The sequence below is a fragment of the Dermacentor variabilis genome, chromosome 8 (assembly GCF_050947875.1).
Source record: "Dermacentor variabilis isolate Ectoservices chromosome 8, ASM5094787v1, whole genome shotgun sequence".
NCBI classification, from domain to species: domain Eukaryota; kingdom Metazoa; phylum Arthropoda; class Arachnida; order Ixodida; family Ixodidae; genus Dermacentor; species Dermacentor variabilis.
In genome coordinates this window covers 104,577,421-104,598,779 of record NC_134575.1, presented here as the reverse complement: position 1 = coordinate 104,598,779, position 21,359 = coordinate 104,577,421, and the positions used below count along the sequence as shown (strand labels likewise).

General features: G+C 41.0%; 1 protein-coding gene across 1 annotated transcript in view; it reads right to left on the bottom strand.

Annotated features, from left to right (window-relative positions):
- Positions 1–309: 309 nt before the first annotated feature.
- Positions 310–21,359, bottom strand: part of LOC142590503 (uncharacterized) — a 138,291-nt gene continuing 117,241 nt past the window's right edge. The window contains exon 3 of the mRNA XM_075702667.1: positions 310–5,275. Within this exon, the coding sequence (XP_075558782.1) occupies positions 4,428–5,275 (848 nt within the window). The 3' untranslated portion in view covers positions 310–4,427. The remainder of the gene's footprint in view (positions 5,276–21,359) is intronic.

The window sequence follows — 21,359 nt, the reverse complement described above, 5'->3', positions numbered from 1 at the left end:
GTATCAAAGTCCGAAGGCATATGTGTCACCAAAATGGCTGAGTGGATGTGGAGGAAATCATTAGGAGTGGCACTGGCAAAAAAAAGCCTCACGTGTTTGTTTATTAAATGTAGGTACATTGTTGCCCAATATAGAAGTAATTTTTCGTATTGAATGGAATACGAATCGAATAGTCCCAGGAGTGTAAGAAATGTAGAATACGTTTCAAATAGTTTTCGAAAAATGAACAGCTATTATCAAAATGTGTAAAACAAAGCGCACAACCTGGTGTCCATAACATTGGCAAGTTCCTACGGTTCCATCGCACATTATCAACCAATCAAGTTTATTTTCATTCTGTCAAAGATACAGAAAGAAGGACTGTGACAAAGAGCTGTTTGTCAGAACAGTTTGACTAGATCACAGCCCCATAGAAAAATTTCGAAGCGGTAACAGCACTACCGTAAGATAAATAAAAAATTGAAACAACCGACAGCGTAGTACTATAGGACACACAATGAGATATGGAAATGTCAAGCTAATGCAGAAAAGTCAAAGCAGTTTTTACAATCGTCATAAAAATAAACACAAAACAGTTTCTTAGAAAAAATGAATATCGCTATCAAATTACAAATATCTAGAACAAATACAATGAAAATGCGGGAAAAAAGCAGTAATCAACTTGTTACAAACAGTTACATACGACCAGGTGAAACAATTCGATACGATTATGTATTTGATAAATGGGACAAGGTTTGTAATAAAGCAAGTGCTAAGTAGTAGAAATCTCACAACTATACATTACTGTATATAACTTGCAGATATCCTGATAGGAACAATCAAATAGGTCAAAATTGTTAAGGTCATAGTGATTCAGAAGGGAGGGAAGAGTGTAAGACAAGCACTCTTTTCCGGACTGTGTCTATTTCCCAATTTTCTCCATGACTGGTGGATAATTTAAATGCGTAATTCTTACATTGGCCAAACCGTGCAAATTTGTTATGTTCTTACGAGTTTCTAATTTGAATTTTCAGCTTAGCATATAATTGTATGTCTGGTGTACTTTAACTGTTCCTGAACTACCGAATAAAACATTAGAAGATGCTGCAAACTGCGCACTGTAAATATGCCTAGTACATTTTTTCTTAACCAAGTATATTTAAGATTAGTGACGACCATTGTAGCCCATACTAGTGGGCAATAATTTAAACGAGCTAATGAGCGAGTGATAGAGCAGAAGCTTGTTTCCTTTTGGAAGTAAGTATCGAAGCCGACCAATTAAACCTGTCACCTGAGCTAATTTTTGTAGGACATGTCTTATGTGGTAATCCCAGATCCTATTCGCAGAAAAAAATATGCCGACATTTCAAATGGTCAACTATTTCAATAGTGTGAGTACTCAGTTCTATGTCTTTATGAGGTGGAATAATTTTATTTTTTGGTCGGAATATAACAGCTTTTCTTTTATTTTCATTAATACGCATAACATGTGCTACTGACCACCTCTCTAGCGTTTTCATTGCCTGATTACAAGTTCTTATAGGCCCGTGAATATCTTGCCGTGAAGAAAACTACGCTGGTATCATTAGCATATATTGCGTATTTGGTCTCGAAATTAATATTTACGATGTCATTCAGATGTCAAATAATAGTGGGCCTAGAATACTGCCCTGTAGCACTCCACACAGCAAAGGTTTCACTCCGGAAATAGAGCCACTTATCTGAACGACCCGCTGTCTGTTTGATAAATAAGAATCAACAAGCGTTAAGGCTTGTCTACGAATACCATAGCAATGCAATTTGTTGAACAATATTTTATGGTTTACCAACCTTTGAAAAATCAATGAATATACCAAGAACGAGCGCTGTATTTCAGAATTGTCTAAGAATATACCCTTTTTGCTCTAGGAGTGCCCGTTCAAATGATTTATTTTTCCGAAAACCAAACTGATGAGGTGTAAATCGATTATATTTATCAAAGAAGCTTGAAAATCAAGTGTGCAGAATTTTTTTCAAAGGCCTTGTTTCGAAGCATTGTTTACTAAACGCAAAAATGGAGAACAAGGAACGAATGAGGAAATTACTCGTATACAAAGGGATCTTTAAAGACCACAAAATATCCCCGTATAGCCAGGAAAGTGTAGTTCCCTTAGAAACGTATAAAGCCTCCACTACGCGCTTTCTCATATTTTGATTATATTACGTCCACGGGTGTGACATTTATTATACTTTTGCTTCATTTATTTATTTAGCTCTATTTGTGCTCAGGAAATGTTTTAAGAGTTCGATCGCTATTAGAATATATTTGTATTTACGAAGTGCCCATTTTAAAGCATCAAATATTCGCACACCCTTAAAACAGCAATTTCTTGGATTTATAATTTTAAACACATGTCCTGTGCGCAATACTGTTTGTAAGGAAATTCTTTACGAGAGACTGGCACAACTGCAATTCAGAATGAATGTTTTCAAATGTCAAAAAAAACAGGATTAGCCCAATTACTACCTTTCTGGGCACATATGTATTACACAGTGCATATGTATGCTCGACTCAAAATATAAATCTTATACAAATATTTCTACAGATATATCTCACACCAGTGCTTATGCAGATGCTGATACATGAGTTGAAATAAAATGTTGAAATGAATTAGGCATGGTGGACTTGACATTTGACTCAAAACTTAATTACTCACGTATGTTAGTTATTGCAAGTTCTTTCTGTGCTAATAATTAACTTACAAATGCCATCGCTTAACTTCTCGTGCTGCCCCAGATACAATAAAATGCTAACATCTTTATATTGCATGCTGTCATTCAAGTATTAACATACTAGAAACAGACAATGAATACTCATTAAACACAGGCATTTATTTGGTGCTCTCATGAGACAGACATCGGAAAGCTTACTGAACAATCAATTGCTCTAAAAAGTACCTATATCTAAAAAAACAAGAAAAAAGAGAGGTTCAAAGAGAGTAAGATCAAGAGTCTCCAGGATGAACAGTGTATATCAGAACCTAGCCAGCGCTGTCTCTGTGTAGCTGTTTCTTTCTACATCCTTGTTCAGTTGCGCTTACACACTCTATCACGGATTCAATCCGGCTAGGCCGTCTAAGTCAGTGGGTCTAACAGAACAAATTCATACGTACAAAAAGAAAATACTGAAAAAAGTACTTATAGAAATTAGATAGAGACGTCTGTAGTGTAATAATAAGTATTACTATTAACATACATATCCTGTAGGGGCATGTAAACAGTAATTTTTTAGATGAAAACAAATGTTGAATACTTTTGTAAAAATAAAAAGCACAATATGGCAAAGCAAATCGCTTATTTTACAGACTTCATTATATCGAGGTTTTTCAATTTTTCTCAGCTATAACGGCTCAGTGTGGGTCAGTTCTCATATTTCTTTTTGCTCTGTGTTCTGTAACATATTCAGAAAAGATCTAGAGCAAATATGATCACCACAAAAAGTTTCAGGGACCCTTGAAGAGGAATGCGTAGATTAAGGGCTCCTATCTAAATACATGGGAAAGGAGAAACCGTTTTTCTCGACAACTGCTGCACCAAATTCGATGAAGTTTGTCGCATTTAAAATGAATAGAATCTGGTGACTGTTGATGGTGAATGCTTTAGTTAGGCCGTGAATCTTTTAATAAAAATTGTTGAAAATCACAAATTTTTCAGAAAAACGAAACTAAGTGTACAACTCTAACTCGGCAATGAAAAACGATATCACAATTCTGTCAAATGCATCAAATAGGACATATCTAAAGCGGACAAACATGATATATTAAACGTCTTTCAAATATACTACTAATATGACAGTAGGACTTTGAAATAACCTGATAAACAATGTTGCAAGTTGACGAAAGATATAAATTGATACATGAAATTCCTCCGCCTTGGATGATCTACCGTCTGCAGTTTACAAAACTACGATATCGATTCTAGGTGCAGAGCTGCGAATTTATTAACTTCTTGCTTAAATTTTTTTCAAATATTTCTAAATTCCTATTATAACATTAAGGCCTTAACTCTAAATTCCTTTTCAAGCAGTCACTAGAATTTTAACTTTTGTCTCACAAGCAAGAAATTTCGTAATAATTGGCCCAGTGTTTATCTGAGAAAAGTGTTCCTGCATTCTACAAGTATTTTAATAGGCAGCATCAGAGTTGGGCCCGAGCTAAACCTTCCTTTTATGAGCACATGGAGACACATGTGCTACCTCATGCAGTAAAACACTATGCAACATGCTACATCTGTGTAGATTTATAATTCAGATTTCTATTTCAACATTGTTGTTGACCTACCCTAGAGCACCAGGGTGCTGTGATCTCTTATGTCTGCTCAAGTGATGAGACTGAGTAAAGGACCTGCAGCAGACGTTACCGCTATATGGCCGGTCACCTGCATGAATGAGCTGGTGTGTCTTCAGGGCATCATTGAACGAGAATCTCTGAAGGCACAGAGGGCTTTGAAATGGCTTCTCGCCTCATGTGTCTCTTGAGGTGGACCTTTTGTGAGAAGCTCTGAGAGCATGAAGGGCACTGATATGGCTTCTCACCTGTGTGAGTGCGCAGGTGGACTTTCAGGTGGGCCTGTTGTGAGAAGCTCTGAGAGCATAAAGGGCACTGAAATGGCTTCTCGCCTGTGTGGGTGCGCAGGTGGGTTTTTAGGTGGGCCTGTTGTGAGAAGCTCTGAGAGCATGAAGGGCACTCAAATGGCTTATCGCCTGTGTGGGTGCGGAGGTGGGCCTTTAGGTGGGCCAGTTGTGAGAAGCTCTGAGAGCATGAAAAGCACTGAAATGGCTTCTCGCCTGTGTGGATGCGCAAGTGGCACTTTAAGTTATGTCTCTTTTTGAAGCCTCGAGCACATGAAGGGCACTGATATGGCTTCTCACCTGTGTGGGTGCGCAGGTGGACTTTCAGATTAGTCTTGTGTGCGAAGCTCTGTGAGCATGAAGGGCACTGAAATGGCTTCTCACCTGTATGCGTACGGAGGTGGTCTTTGAGGTAACACTTTTGTGAGAAGCTCTGGGGGCATAAAGAGCACTCAAATAGCTTATCGCTTGTGTGGGTGCGCAGGTGAACGTTTAAGTTGTATCTGTTTGACAAGCTCCTATGGCATGAAGGGCACTGAAATGGCTTCTCTTCAGTATGGAGGTTGGCATGTGCTTCCAGATGAAACAGTTCGTCAGCCTCATAGTCACATAGGTGACATCGGTGGAGGCATCCTTGCTTTGAGTTGTCACAGTTGGCAGTTGACGGAGAACTAGAAGGCTTCAATACTGCAAAAGTAAAACAAAAGTAGGTAAGAGTTTTTATGAAATGCCAAAAAAGAACACATATACTAAATTTAATGAGAAGCTATCTTTTTATTATTTGAGAAGTGACTTCAAGTACGGTAAATATAAGGATTACTAATGGTCCTTCTTATTGTCCTGATATTCTGCATTTAAATGGTTCATGACTGTGAAGTCACTTATAAAAAGTATTTTACACAGAAGTAAAAATTCATAAGTGACAGAATGTGGAATGCTTGACTCTCGGATTCCTTGAGCCTCAAAGACCACTTTGCAAAATGCTTTGATCAGGGTTACTCTCTTAACCTCAATGAGCACTTCAGGCCCGGAGGTCTCATTTGGCACTTGCAAAACTTGTTATGATTCGCTGGCACAACAAAGTTGTCTCATACGAGACATTATCAGTGGGTTTCTTCTTATCACAGGCTGAACTTTGGCAATGTTGACGTAAGTTGAGATTGCGATGAGCCCCCGCTAGAAAATACCACAGTTTTCCCAGTATAACCCACCAACCCATACAATCTGCATCCCCTTCCAGAACAGCCCAGATAAAAAAAATAATATGAACACGTACAACCCACGGAAATAACTGCATAAAACCCTTGGATGTTTAGAAAAAGAGTATCCATTTGGGATAAATGACTTGTCCATGTTGTATCTTTAGCCAGTGACTCTGCTTTACTGTTTTTGGAAACGGAAGCTGGACCATTCAGCATGGCCTATCATGATCCAAGTTCTAATTTGCCAGTGTTATGTGCACTATTTGCAAACTGCTAAATGCAAAATTGCGACCCATGCAGAGGAGGACAAGGACGAACAATGCAGGACTGGAGAATGGAGCTCAAACACACAAGAGTAGAAAAATGTTGAGGGTCCCCAGGTCCTAACAAAAGTGTGAGCAGTCGAGAACCTTGTCCTGAAGTGTTGCTTTGTGGCAGAACAGGCTGTGCTGCCATGGAGCCAGACTTCAAATCGAAATTCCAGTAATCCACACCCTGATCCTGACCTTACTGGACATTTTTTACAATGTTTGGTGTGAGTTATAGGTGCAAAAATACGGCAATATCTTTTTGGCTGCACTCTGCTCCTAGTGCTCTGAAATCACAAAATAGTGGCAAATGATCACTGAAACTGACAACGAATAGCACAAGAAGGTACTGTAGTGTTTCCAAAGGGAGTCACCGAGCACAGTCAGTGGTTCCAAATGAACGACACACACACTGGTTTCACACCACGCCCAAATTAACCCTCGGTTGCAGCGAGGGTGTTGACGCACACACACAGCTATATATATATATATATATATATATATACGGTGCAGCGCCACATGGGTCATACAACAGAGCAAAATACTATAATGTACAACAGGCATAACAAAACATAACCAGCTCGATAAAAACAAGGGAGGCAAGTGTAAGCGGCGATGGAAGCGGCAGTTAGCCTTTTGAAGCAACTTTCGGAGCAGGAGAAATTGCAGTTTGGAGCAGGAAAGAATGCTTTCAAGGCTTAACTTACTGCTCCAGTGCAAAGAAGAAGCACTATGTAAGTTAGTACTTTCTCAAGCAATGCATTCAATATTTATTATGCTAAGATGCCAGTATATTTTCTCCAACTTGCTCCATTTCTTGTTTTTATACAAGAGGATTAAGGTAAGTGCCAACTTAAAAGTAATTTTTCACAGTTATTCCTGCATTTAAATAAAGACTAAGGCTACTTCCTTGTTCTGTTTTCGAACTTTTTTCCATGTCGGGGCTGCCTAGCCATAATATAATGTGTCTTACGCACTTGTCGATACACAACTAAGCGATCGCGAGAAAGGCGCATTGAGAAGGTGCCCCTCACTCAGTGCTTCACCATAATTACATCAGATAATTAAAATTGCTATAACAATTATATGTCACTCTAGGAGAAATTTCACGGTCGGCGCCACCGTGAAGTTGTGAATCATGTCCAAGTGCAATAAGATCGCGGCCACGCACCCTAGATGCTGTAGCTGTGACGGAAACCATGCGACGATGAGTAGCGAGGGTTGGTTGCTTGATGCGCTGTGCCTTGTCGCAGACGCAAAATATTCCCAATTTGGGCGCAGGTGCGTATTGGCGCAGGCCTGGCATTATGGCAGCGATAAACGACAATCTTGGCACGGCATGTAGCCGGATTTCCTTCACAGCGCAATTCGCGCAGCATTTCCATTAGTGACAATGTTAGTTTCTGGTTACACTTGGGTCTGCTCTTGTGCCTGGTTTTGCAAACCATAGTTCACCAATGAGTGCTTGAAATTTTGTTGCATGTTAACATGAAGACACCACATGAACATGGCAGCTGGAATTGCAAGAAAAATAACCTTGGCTTGACTTATATATGATCAGAGCAGTTGAACAGGAAATGACAACAGGGTGTAGCTGTTATTGTGGAAATGATGCAGCATTACAGAATTTATCCCCCACATGAACATTACTTCAATAAAGAAAAGATGAATTTGCTATGGCTATGGCCACATTCATCATGTACTTCTCCCCAAACCCCCATTCAATTGCTATCACAGTTAACTCTTATTGTTTCTGACAAAGGAATTCAAGAACACAATAACAACTTCAGATAGAAGCGAGCGCATTTGACTCTGTAGTGCTGTTCGTCCATGTCTCTCTATCCCCAACTCTTTCTCTCCCTTCTTTCTATTCCGCTTCTCTCTTCCCCCAGCGCAGCGAGGCCAACTGGGCTCTTGATTGGTTAAAATCCCTACCTTTTTTTTTATCTATCTCTCAGATAAATGAATTGTGATAAAAAATGCTCCATGACATTTCCTGCGTCACAATTAGAGTATTCGACACTCTAAGTAGCAAACTTCTGGTTGCGGAAAAGAAAAAAGTTCAGAACCATAAACATGCATTGCCTCTGATAAGCTGTTTTCTTTCACCTCTGGCGCACGCCCCTTTGTCACAACAGCAGAATTTTTATGTATTTCAATATTCATAGGTTGGCAGTTACTTCCCTGATGCACCAGAATGCCACGAAAGTTACTGCAGACACATTTAGAATTCTAATTCCAGTTATTTTTCCCCCATCAGATATAAGGAAATGACTAGTTTTTTTTTACTTTGCTCTAATACAGTAGAACCCCAGTGATACGTTTCTACAGACAAAAAAAAGTAACAACCGGGAAAACGCAGCAGTCGGAAAGGCCGCAAATCGCCACAGCAATGTCAAAAACGCCTCTGAATTGCTGCCAGTACAGTTTTTAGAAATCTCAGTGCTTGTACCTTGCCTTTTATATGCTTTTCTATAATGCTATGCACATGCTTCGCCGCATACCAGAGCCTTATTGGGGTGAAGCTGCATAAATAGGAGTGGCAATGCGGCAGCGGCGCTTCAGACAGCTTAAATGGGTGAATGTGCACCCTTTGGTGAAATCTTTTTCTACACGCTTTCCTTGTCTGTGCAAGCTTTCGTTTGGTTTCTAACGCGCCAAGCATCTCAACGCGTTCGCTTGCCCGCAAGGAGTTCATAACACGATGGACCACTTGGCGGCTCTGCTAAGAACAAGCTGTTTGTCTTGTTTTGTGCAGCACACGATTTCGCAAGATGTGTGCAAGAACACCTGATTAATGATATAGTCAGGGCAACAGTCACGGGCAATGAAACAGACGTAAGCGCATGAAAGAGTACAATCGTGCATTGGAACCAGGCAGAAAAAATGGCAGATAGTTTCGTTTACTGTGCGAAATGAGTGCACAATGTGGCATCAATGAGACAAAATAGAAGTGTGACCCCCAAGTTATGGCACAGAGTAAAGCAAAGATTCGCACACATTCAGTTTGTAGGTTCTGTAATTTCTCTATCGTGAATCGTCACGTGTGATAAACTTTATTTAAGAGCAGGCGACAGTGGTCATCCCCAAGTGGGTGACACCTTCAGTCCAGCTAGGATGCCATGGTTTCTCGCTGCCCGTCGCACTCTGTGTACCAGTCGAAGCTCGTCTTCAGGGCACAAGCAGGTCAGCAGGACCTCCCACTGCTCTGGGGCAGTGGGTTGTGGGAGGGGAGGCAATGTCACGTGTGTGCACTGCAATAAGATATAGTAGAGTGAGCACGGTGTTGAGCATCTTTTGCAGGCCTAGTCATAGCATGGGCGGCTATGTCGCATGAAACAGTGTCCTGTGTGTAAACAGGTTTGTCCATAGCCATCTCAATGCAATGGCCTTCTCTCTCATCATATTGTGATGCAGTGGCAGGTACATTCTTCTGCCGAGTTTGTAATACACCACATCGTCTGGGTACGCCACCATCTTGGTCCTCTGCTGCTTGGACCTCCAGCAGGTTACCCTGGAGAGTTTCAGACGCTGCAATGTTTCCCGCAAGGGGCTCGTGTCCCAGAGCACAGACTGTGCGCATGTCCAGAAGGTATGTCGGAGATGATGCAAGGAAGGTCCAGTTCCAGCAGCGTTGGGTTTTGAACTGTTCTTTTTATTTTGATATCGTGCTGCACACGCTGTGCGGAATGTCCGTTGTAGGCCAGGATGAGCGGTGGACGCACGTTATCACTGTCTATAACTGTCTCTGCCGTAGTGTCTGTAATAGGAAACGCCTCTGGAAATTGGGTGAATTGATCCAAAAGTGTGAGCAGGTAACAGGCCCCACATGATGACGGGAGACACAGCCGACAATGTGGAGATGTACATGAGAAAACCTTGCATCTGGAGGCTGAAATGGGGAATTAGACGTGACGGTATGGCAGTGAAATTTAACATGCTTGGATTCAAGGTAGGTTTGTGCCTAATAACAGACGTCTGCATTGATGCTAGGTCAAAGGAAGTGAGCGGTGATGAGCTTCTGGGTCGCACGAATACCAGGGCGGCTCATGTTGAATTGGATTGATTTCCATATTGAATGGGGGAAAGTCCGAATTAAAAAGTGAAAGTAAATTCACTTGACAGAGGTTCGGACTCCCTTTACAAGGCATACAGTAGGATAAACCAGTGACTAACATTTCAAACATAATATGAGCACAAGAAGCGTTAAAAACAAAACAGCATACATTTCAATATCAAAATTTCAGGCACGGATTACTATATCACATATTCTCTGTAGGAAAAAAGAAAAAGTACAGAGAATACAGAAAATTGCAGGGTTGTATGCATGAAATGAAATGTCCATAATGAAATGCTTATTAGTTTTCAGACAAACACATCCACGTAGAACAGATGATATCATGAATGCGTAATAAAAATCGCGGGGAGTGTGTTTTTGCTGACAGTTGTGACATTGATCTCTCGTTCATGAAGAAAATTTAAAAGTACAGGTATGCTGTGTTGAAGCATTTGTTCCATATTTAGTACGACAAAACGGAACTTTCCAATACTTTTTGGTGCATGTGTTGTATGTAGGTGTCCTAGCCTTCAAGTGCGATAACGACGCTATGATGTCTTCCCTAGTATTCATGCCATGTTTACATCGTATGGCCATATTATATGAATATAGATTAGGAACAGCTACTACATTTAACCACTTGAGAAGTTGTTCTGTATGTGCATTGAAGGGCACTCCAGCTACGTGTCTAAGGGCTTCCTTTTGAAGTACACACAATTGTTGTAAATTTGATGACGTAGTTGCCGCATACAAGAAAGTAGTAGTTTAAGCTGGGCAAAAATAACGCGTTGTAAATCTGTAATTTAATATTTGGCGGTAGAAAAAAACGTAATCTAGCCAAAATGCCGACAGTCCTCGAAAGTTTGGTAATAATTATAATAACAAACACATCCACGTAGAACAGATGATATGAATGCGTAATAAAAATCGAGGGGAGTGTGTTTTTGCTGACAGTTGTGACATTGATCCCTCGTTCATGAAGAAAATTTAAAAGTACAGGTATGCTGTGATGAAGCATTCGTTCTCCATATTTAGTACGACAAAACGGAACTTTCCAATACTTTTTGGTGCATGTGTTGTATGTAGGTGTCCTAGTCTTCAAGTGCGATAACGACGCTATGATGTCTTCCCTAGTATTCATGCTATGTTTACATCGTATGGCCACATTATATGAATATAGATTACGAACAGGTACTACATTTAACCACTTGAGAAGTTGCTCTGTGTGTGCATTGAAGGGCACTCCAGCTATTTGTCTAAGGGCTTTCTTCTGAAGTACACATAATTGTTGTAAATTGGATGACGTAGTTGCCGCATACAAGAAAGAAGTATTTTAAGCTGGGCAAAAATAACGCATTGTAAATCTGTAATTTAATATTTGGTGGTAGAAAAAGACGTCATCTAGCCAAAATGCCCACAGTCCTCGAAGGATTGGTAATAATGTGTTTAATATGTGTGTCCCAGGACATATGCTTGTGGAAGTGTACACCAAGTGTTTTGAAAGAGTCAACAACTTTTAAAGGCATTTTGTCAAGCATAAGCTTTTCTGCGAGAACTACTGGCGACTGTTTAGGAGTAAAAATGATTGCTTTAGTTTTGCTTGTATTAATGTTTAATGAATTTATATTACTCGATGTTATCAGGCCTTGGAGAAAATCATTGATGTTTAACTGAAGTTTTTTAATGTTGTACCCGCGAAATAGAAGAGCCATGTCATCCGCGTAGATTATATAAGATGGTGTTTTGCTAATGTCAGTCACATCATTAACATATAAATTAAATAAGAGCGGTCCACGGATGCTTCCTTGTGGAACACCAGCATTTATCAATTTCAGAGGGGACAGGCTGCCATTGATAGAAACGCAGTTTCTGGTATTTAAAATATGATGTTAAAAGTTTTAAAGGTACTCCTCTTATCCCGCAAATTTCAAGTTTTACTAATAATGTGTCATGGTTCAAACTGTCAAATGCTTTTGAAAGATCTACACATATTCCAGTAACAAACTGTTTTTCCTCAAATGATTTTAGAATAATTTCTTTTTGTGTTAACAGAGCATGCTCAGTCGATCGACCTTTGCAAAAACCAAACTGACATTCACTCATCAAATTGAATTTATCTATGAAAGAAGAAATCCTAGAATGTAACAGTTCCTGCAGACCTTTGGAGAACAGCGGTGAAGAAAAGTCGGTCAGTATTTGGCGAGGCTGTTTTTATCTCCGCTTTTAAAAATAACAATTACTTTTAATACTTGCATTTTTTTAAAGCTCCGGTTGAGAGGGCTAGATTGTAGATATGAGTGAGTACCGGTGCAATTAAATTGGGTACGTATTTTACAGGTTTTATTTGCAAATTATCTATGTCCAGAGCTGTGCTATTTCTAAAAAAACTAAAGGTTGCGAAAGTTTCACATTCGCTCGTCGGGTTTAGAAAAAGGCTCTTTGGGTTTTTTTTTTCAACCTTATAGGCTGCATCAAAATTTTGGGAGCTTTTCCCTAGATTCAGGAAAAAGTCATTAAAAGCTGGTGCCAGTTTAGTACCCTGTACTGATTGATCGTTGAATTTTAATTCAGTGATATTTTGATTTACATTGGAACGATTCAAAAGGTCATTAATTTGTTTCACATGGCTTCAGGCTTATAACTGTTCTCTGGAGAAAAATATATTCTGCAGGTATGAGCGTTTCGCATTACGTAGGAATGTACTAATTGTGTTTTCGTTTTCGAAATAGTTCCCAGTCCTCAGGGCTGCGTGTGGTTAAAAATTAGTTGAAAAGCTTATTCTTCTTCTTGATTAGTTTGAGGCAGTAATTAGTTATCCAAGGTTTACGTGAACGTGTTGACTTCTTAATAAGGATAAGCGGAAATGATTCAATGTACGCTTTCTGAAAAAGGCACAGAAAATTATCATAGGCTTCATCGCATGTTTTCGAGTCATACACGACTTGAGCTTTGTCCTAAAATTGTCGAGTGTATGTTGATTAATGTTCTGTATTTTTCGATCTACGCAGGAAAGTTTTTTAGTGTCTTGGTAGGGAGCCTGACAAAAAAAATTGGCAAGCGATCGCTAACTCGTGAGGCAACACCACCCACAGTGTCGCTAGAATCTAGGTTTGTTATGAATAAATTAAGGTACTACTATTAGCGGTATTACGGGTAGGCCTATTAGTAATATTATGGAATCCATTCGAATCTAACACTGAGTGAAACTGTTGGGATAGAGACACATTCAGAATATCAATATTGTAGTCACCACCTAAAATAAGCGTTAGCTTATGTTCAATTACATAGTTAAGGAACGTTTCAAGATAATCAATGAATTTTGACAATCTCCCGCTAGGAGGACGGTAAATTGTAGCAATGGCATAAATTTTGGATTTGACCACAAGACTTTCCATATGAATGCCAACTATAATGTGGAAAATAATTTCGGTGTTTTTACAGCGCAATCAGTGTGGAATATTTACTTAATTTTGCCCTGTGGTGTGCTCGACGGACATATTGCATGCCTGAAATACTACAATGATGGACACCGAGGCGGTAGTTCAGTTTCGTTTGTATCGCAGTTCGATGCATGTCACACACCATCACAAAATGTAGATATATGTGCACGACCTTTGACTCTGCAACGCCGCCTGATTAGGCTCTGATGCACAAGTTCAGTTCCATGAAAGCATTCACAGCTGTCAGCATGTCGTCCATGGACATAATCTCGGACTCCGGTAAAAAGAGTGGTGTGTAATCTCAAAAGCAATCACCAAGGTGGTTAAATGGTTTGAACAAACTTGAGCCCACTTAGCCGCGAAAACATGCTGCATGGCCGCCCCCACGTCAGCTGGCAATGAATTTTCGTTATGGCCATACGATGCACGCAGCTTAAACTTAGGCTTATTCAGCGACACTTTTGTCAGTATCCTGCGTCGATAGTTACTGTTTGGTGCAGAGTCGACCAATATCTCAGCAGCCACCGTACGTCATTTTTAAAGCAGTGCAATCACCTCGCCATCAAAAAGGAGCGATAAGGGACAAATTGAATAATATAAAAATTGCTCACAGACACCACGTCCGCGACAATGTGTACATTATGTTGGAAATATTAAACAAAACACTATAGAGTGTCCAAAACATTAATTGCCATCTTAAATTACTCATAAGGGAAAGGAATGCAGGGTCATGCTTGGCACCAGCATGATCGCTTGCTGCTGCATTAAATACCATGCTGTCTCGTTGCCTAAGCAGCCCACAGGCATTGGGGTGGAAGGCATCCAAAATAGACAACAGTCCACGGATGACAGAGCGGTACGATCCAGGCTCAACTGACTTAGTCTTAACTCGATCCACTACAAAGTTAACGCAGCTGTTGGTTCGCCATGTGGTTTTCAATGGTGCGTAGAAACAGTGCTTGAAAATCAAGTTCTATTTTCAAAAACCAAAGCAATACTTTCGGTGAGCTCAGATTTCTCATCTTTTGTTGAAATGCAGCAGAATGGGGGAAGTTCAGTGCAATCGGTGGAGCGGCAGCATCACTGTATGGATGCCCAAGCTGAGTAGGTGCTCAGTCATAATTTTGGAACCATATATTTCGGCATCTGCAATGCTCAATTTATGCTGTATCAAAACGATTTAGCTGAAAATACACTCTAAGCATTTAAAAGAAGTTATGTCAGCATGGACGACAAAAAATTAGTCCTTAATCGTGCAGAAACAATAGAGTTCACAGAGCTATCTTTAGTCATCACCCGTCATCTTGGTATCGTTTTAAAAGTTCCACCTAATCATTCTTGCTTATGATGGCCACACTTCTTGCTTATGATGGCCACATAGAAAGAGCACAAACACACACATATCATACACTAAAAATATCAGGGACCAGTTTGACGAAGTTTTCATTGCAATCGGTCTTTTTAACGGGTCATCACAGCAGCACGATTGGGCGTTATGATTGGGTGTTGCTATGGCAATAGTCCAACAATGCTGCGGATCGCATTGATAGGCCAGCACCTGCTATGCCGCCTTAGAGTTGATCTGCCGTTTCTTCATTGATCACACCGCGATTACAAGCAGCGGTTGTTCGATGCTTGTTCGAAGAAGTTCGAAACCGGACTTACATAGGGAAAGCAAAGCACAGCTGTTGTTTGATCTTATTCCAAGAAAAAGAAAGAATTTGTTGCAAGAATTACATGAACCTGTAATATATCGCATGGTTACTAACCCTGGTGATCCATAAATGTGGCAAGGGAATCCCCACGACGTGTCACTTTGGTGTAACAAACAGAAAATGAAACAATGCTGAGAAGTGTAGACCTATGTGCATATAACATAACCTAAAAAATGGCAATAAGTATAGATATACAGTTAAACCTCGATATAACGAAGTCTGTAAAATCGACAATTTGCTTCGTTATTGCGAAATCGTGTTCTATTGAAATTTGACCTTTTATGCAAATAAGTGCACTGATCTAATTTTCTACATGGAAAAGGGCTGCAAGAATTTCCAAATTATCGGGCAATAGAAAAAGCAAATTACAATGAGAAACCAATTCATTCTAATAAATTTGGGAGTCGGCGATGAATGATACACTTTCATGCCACGTAGTCGACGATATCTCATCAGCGGTACGAATTAAGCGAAGCCAGCTATGCTTTCGCGTGTACTCCGCCCCCGCGGCTGATAGCGTCGCCGGCACTGGAACGACGCTATCTGGAAATTCATCAGGGAGCGAATGCTTCGTCTGCTTCTCGCTCCAACAGGTTACCGAAACTCGAGATTACACAACCTCCAATACTGAACGTGCGGTAAGACAGCTCACATTCTGCCAATGCATCTCGGCATGCCCACTTTTTGCAGATCGAGAAGATTACCTCTAAAGCAGGGGGCACAGCTGCGTATTCGCTCAGAAACGCTTACAGCCATACCCAGCTGCAGCCAAGATGCCCACCAGAAATCGAGATCTCCTTGCGCACTTGATCGCGTTTCCACGAGCTCACTCCACCCCCCTTCTCCTTTGCATCGCGTGGGAAGGGGCACTCATGAAGCCACCATCTTTCTTGTCTTACCCTTGTACACTTTCACTCGCACCTGAAGCACACAGTGCGTGGGGCGCGCTGGGATCTTCATACTTGGACTTTATACAGAACAGATGCGGCTCCACTCGGCATTCCTTTCTGGTGGTATGAAATTTTGTTACATTGAAAGCCCAAGCAGAACTTCATTATACTGAGGTTCTAAATACATGGCGTTCTATGGATAATAGGTAATGAAGTTAAATACTTCATTATATTGAGAATTTCGTTACAGAAAGTTTGTTATATCGAGATTTAACTGATTATTGAATGACACTTCGCTATCATCAGTTAACGCGCAGAAATGCCTTCACTTTTATATAACTGATGATCTGTCAGGGAATATGCATCTTAGTTATTTCACCATCAATGCTAATTGTACACTAAAATATCTTGGTCGTAATTTTTCCTCTTTTGCAGAAACTGGCACTCGAAGAAAACCTACTTCACTTAAAGCTACAGGTTCTGCCACTCAATCCAAGGCAAATCAATTTATTATGAGGCCCGTCAATTTAAAACAAGCGCTACTCAATGTAATCAAGCACTACTGAATGTAATCCAAACACCAGCCGAGATAATACGAACATTAGTGAATTTATTCCAAGCATAACACAATTCAAGAACGTTTGAATTTCAAGGCAAGCGAAATTTTGTAAAAATGTTAAGCGATAATATACTTTAAAAATAAGAGGACCAGGTGAGGGACCAGAAGCTTTCCTGCCACATGACTAACGACAATTTTTGGAGTTGTTTTTCTCTTCTTTGTGACGATAGCGACACAACAGATGACAATACTCGCAATTAATTGAGAGGAAATGTCCGCATGGGATCGTTAAGAGAGTTATAGATACATAGATGATTTTGTCATGGCTATCAAAAAGAACAATAACGATTGATTCAATGACAATCCCTAGGCACTGGTAGGCTTCGGTCACTAGCCAATACGATTAACTATTTTACCACAATATATGTAGCCTCCAATCAAACACCTGTTATAAAGCCGTATACTTAAGTCACTAGTGAATATTATTCACTTATTTTACTGTCACAGTGAGAGCTTCCACTTGTGAATGCTGTCATTGGTATCAATCCAACTGTAATAACATGAACACATTTTTGTTACCACTGTTAGCTGATAATGCCGAATCATTAGTGATCACTGGTGATGCACTCACTGGAATGTTCTCCTACTTTCATGCAGAATACCGTCATGGATATCAAATGAATCGCCATTGAGATGGCGATTCAATAACTATAATAACTACGAGATGTTAAGATTGAGTCTCTAGTGATGATGAATCACTTAGTGTTGTGTTACAGTTGCAGCTATCATTCGTGCACGTCTTCAATAGCAGAAATAAAGCTGTCAATAAACGAGTTTTAGTAAGTCAACATCCCTAATTGATATCGGAGATTTGATAATGACCACTAGTGATAAGCTCAGTTCAGTACTCTTGCATTTGTGTGCATCATGGCATCGTGGATGTCAAACAAAAAACCCTTTAAACAACGATTCAATTATCATAACTAATAGATGCAAAAAATAGTCACTAGTGATCACAGATGACATATTTATTTATGACAGTGGCAGCCATCCCTCGTGCACATCATGATTAGCATCTATGAAAATGTCATTATATAAGCATTTTTCTCTACCGTTGGTAACCAATAATGCACAGTGATTAGTCATCACTAGTGATATGCTCCATACGGTGTTTTCCCATTTTCCTAAAGCATTTTAACAATTCTCCAAAGGAAACTAAGTTACTAATGTATAAAACTTTAATTCGCCCAATCCTAGATTATGCTTCTCCTGTCTGGAACCCTCATAAGCGGTGCGACATTAACTCCATTGAGAGCATACAACGAAAATCCATTAGGTTCATATATCGTCACTATGATCACTATTTTCCCCCTCTCGTGCCTTATCTTCTTTGAACCTAACCCCTTTATCCATACGCCATCACATTGAGTCATTGAAGTTTCTGCATGGCATCGTCAATTTTTCTTATCGTGTCTTACATCCCATATATATTCCTTCAGACATTCCTCGGTCAAGTAGGAATCACCATAACCTTAATATTAAGCCTTACTTTGCTCGATCTAATAAATTTAAATACAGCTTTTTCCCACGTACTATCGAATTCTGGAACTTAATTCCCGGAACAATTAGGTCACTGCCATTAAACTATTTCCTGTTAAAAGTTAACCACACCTGATTTTATGTATTTTAGAGCGCAGCTCTTTGGCGTCCGTTCCTGGGTTTCGCGTCGGCGTCGTCGTCGGCCTCGTAACCAGCTCCGCCCCCCTTTCATCCCCCCAGCGCTAGCAGCGATCGACTGATACCGCTGGATGCCGCTGACGCCGCTAGAGAGTCAAGATAACGTGACTGCATAGAACACCGTCGCCGCCATGCAGAAAGAGGAGGAAAGGGTCCCCCCCCCCTGTTCTTGTGTGGCGGATAGGGTGCTCTTCAGTTGCTGACGCGCCGGTTATTCGTTGTCCCTGAAACCAACTCCGCAGCTGGGGTTGACTCACTATCGGCGTCAGCGGCATCAGTCAGTCGCTGCTATCTCTTCCCTCCTCCCTTTATCGTGTTGTCCGCTTGCTGCGCGCGCTTCTGCCCCCATCGTTTGCCGCTGGGTGTACACGCCGCCCCCCTCCCCCCTCTTCCTGCGAGTCTCCGGTTGTCAAAGCGCCGGCTCGAACTTAGTTCCTTTCTTCGCTCCTCCTCCAATGCAACCCCTGTGCGGTGGCAATCAGAGAGCCAGATCGGTGGCGGCGGATCTGTATATGTGCACCGCCCGAGCCGAAATTGCCGCTGCCGTTCGCCCTGTGCGGTGGCAATCAGAGAGCCAGATCGGTGGCGGCTTGACATAAAGACAAACAGCAATTTCCTAACACTTATGCGGGAGAACATCCCGTTCCTCTCGCTCGTAACGCGTCCCACGGCTGTGACAACCTCGCGAGGCACTTGTATACATCTCGTCTTTGAGAATCAAGCATTGGTGTACCAAGTCGAACATATATCAGTCTATTTCTCCGACCACAAAGCTTCCTTCATGACTGTCAAGAACTGTTAGTGGAGTCTTTTTTAAGGGAATACGTGTGAAAAATTAAAAAAAATTCTGTGATAGCGCATACATGTGTTGCTAGATTTCTTTGCCTCAATCTATCGAAAAGGTGAAACAGCTTATTTGCTGCGCTCAAATTTCGCATTAGGAAGTAACGTAATCGTCGGCAATTTTTTTTGTTGTTACAGTGTATTTACTCATTCTCGTTTTTGTACTGACTCTCAGTGTTGCTGTTATTTCGAGTTTCATTTGTGTCATCTGCCTTATTTCTTGTGAATTTTTAATATGTTATTGATTACTTGTTTTTTTGTATGGCTTTTTTTTGTCTAACCCACTCCTGCAATAGCCCCATAACGGCGCTGCAGTATGTACAAATAAATAAAATAATAAACTTATGGGCATCAAATTTTAAAATGAGTGAAATTACAATTCAAGTTTAATAACTAGAAGATGCTAGGAATTTGTCACTAGTGATCCCGAACCATCTTGTTTGGTATGACAGCGGTAGCCGTCAATCGTACACATCATCATCAACCTGGTTACGCCCACTGCAGGGCAAAGGCCTCTCCCATACTTCTCCAACTACCCCGGTCATGTGCTAATTGTGGCCATGTTGTCCCTGCAAAATTCTTAATCTAATCCGCCCATCTAACTTTCAGCCGCCCCTTGCTACGCTTCTCTTCTCTTGGAAACAGTTCGTAACCCTTAATGACCGTTGGTTATCTTCCCTCCTTATTACATGCCCTGCCCATTACTTTTTCTTGATTTCAACCAAGATGTCATTCACTCGCGTTTGTCCCCTCACCCAATCTGCTCTTATCTTGTCGCTTAACGTTACACCCATCATTCTTCTTTCCATAGCTCGTTGCGTCGTCCTCAATTTAAGTAGAACCCTTTTCGTAAACCTCCAGGTTTTTGCCCCTTAGGTGAGTACTGGTAAGACACAGCTGTTATATACTTTTATTTTGAGGGATAATGGCAACCTGCTCTTCATGATCTGAGAATGCCTGCCCAATGCACCCCGGCCCATTCTTATTCTTCTGATTATTTCAGTCTTATGATCCGGATCCATCGTCACTACCTGCCCTAAGTAGATGTATTCCCTTACCACTTCCAGTGCCTCGCTACCTATCGTAAACTGATGTTCTCTTCCGAGACTGTTAAGCATTAGTTTTCTGCAGATTAATTTTTAGACCCACGCGCGCGCGCAGGCAGCACGTTAGGTCGGGCCAACGTTGGAAACATATTGGCATTTCCTGGCCCAACGACGGCCTAAGATTAACAGCGTAGTTCCAATATTGGCAGTGCCATTTTGATTCCTGGCCCAATGATGGCCTAAGGTTAACAGCGTGGCGCGAATATTGGCTGTGCCATTCTGATAGAGACCCAACGTTGGCCCACATTACATAGTCAGTAAACAATATTGGCTGTGCCATTCTGATAGAGATCCAACATTTAGCCCACATTACACAGTCAGTAAACAATATTGGCACTGCCGTTCAACAAGGCGGGAATTATTGAACCGACTTTAGTACGGACTTGCCATTACAGGTTACTAGTTGGCTTTCATTGGAGGACATTGGCCCGTAATAAGCTAATTTTTACACTGTCGGTTTTTAGTGCTCTACGACTTGCTGAGATTGAACAACATGTTTTGAAAACTAACGCACTGGTCACAGGCACACTGCGCAGGAGCCAGAAATATGTTTGCAAGCTGCGACACCTGTGGAACCACCTGTGGTTCTCCCATGTCAACTCCATGCATGGTACACGGTAATTTTTGCATTTCGCCTTCCCCAAAATGCGCCCCCTAAATAGAAAAGCCAGCGCACAACGTAGCAAGCAGGGGAAGTCACATAACGGGCAAACTAGCCGCTGCCTTATTGATCGTGCATGGGAACATAAGCTTTCCATAAGAATCAACGGTATTGCGCATTTGCGTATACATATATTGCGTATACAATGCACATTTGCCTGCGCATTGTATATTTTGCATGTACGCTCCACGGCTTTGGAGGATCAGGATTCTGAGGAGAATCGAGAATTACAGTGCCACAGAGCTGATGGAAC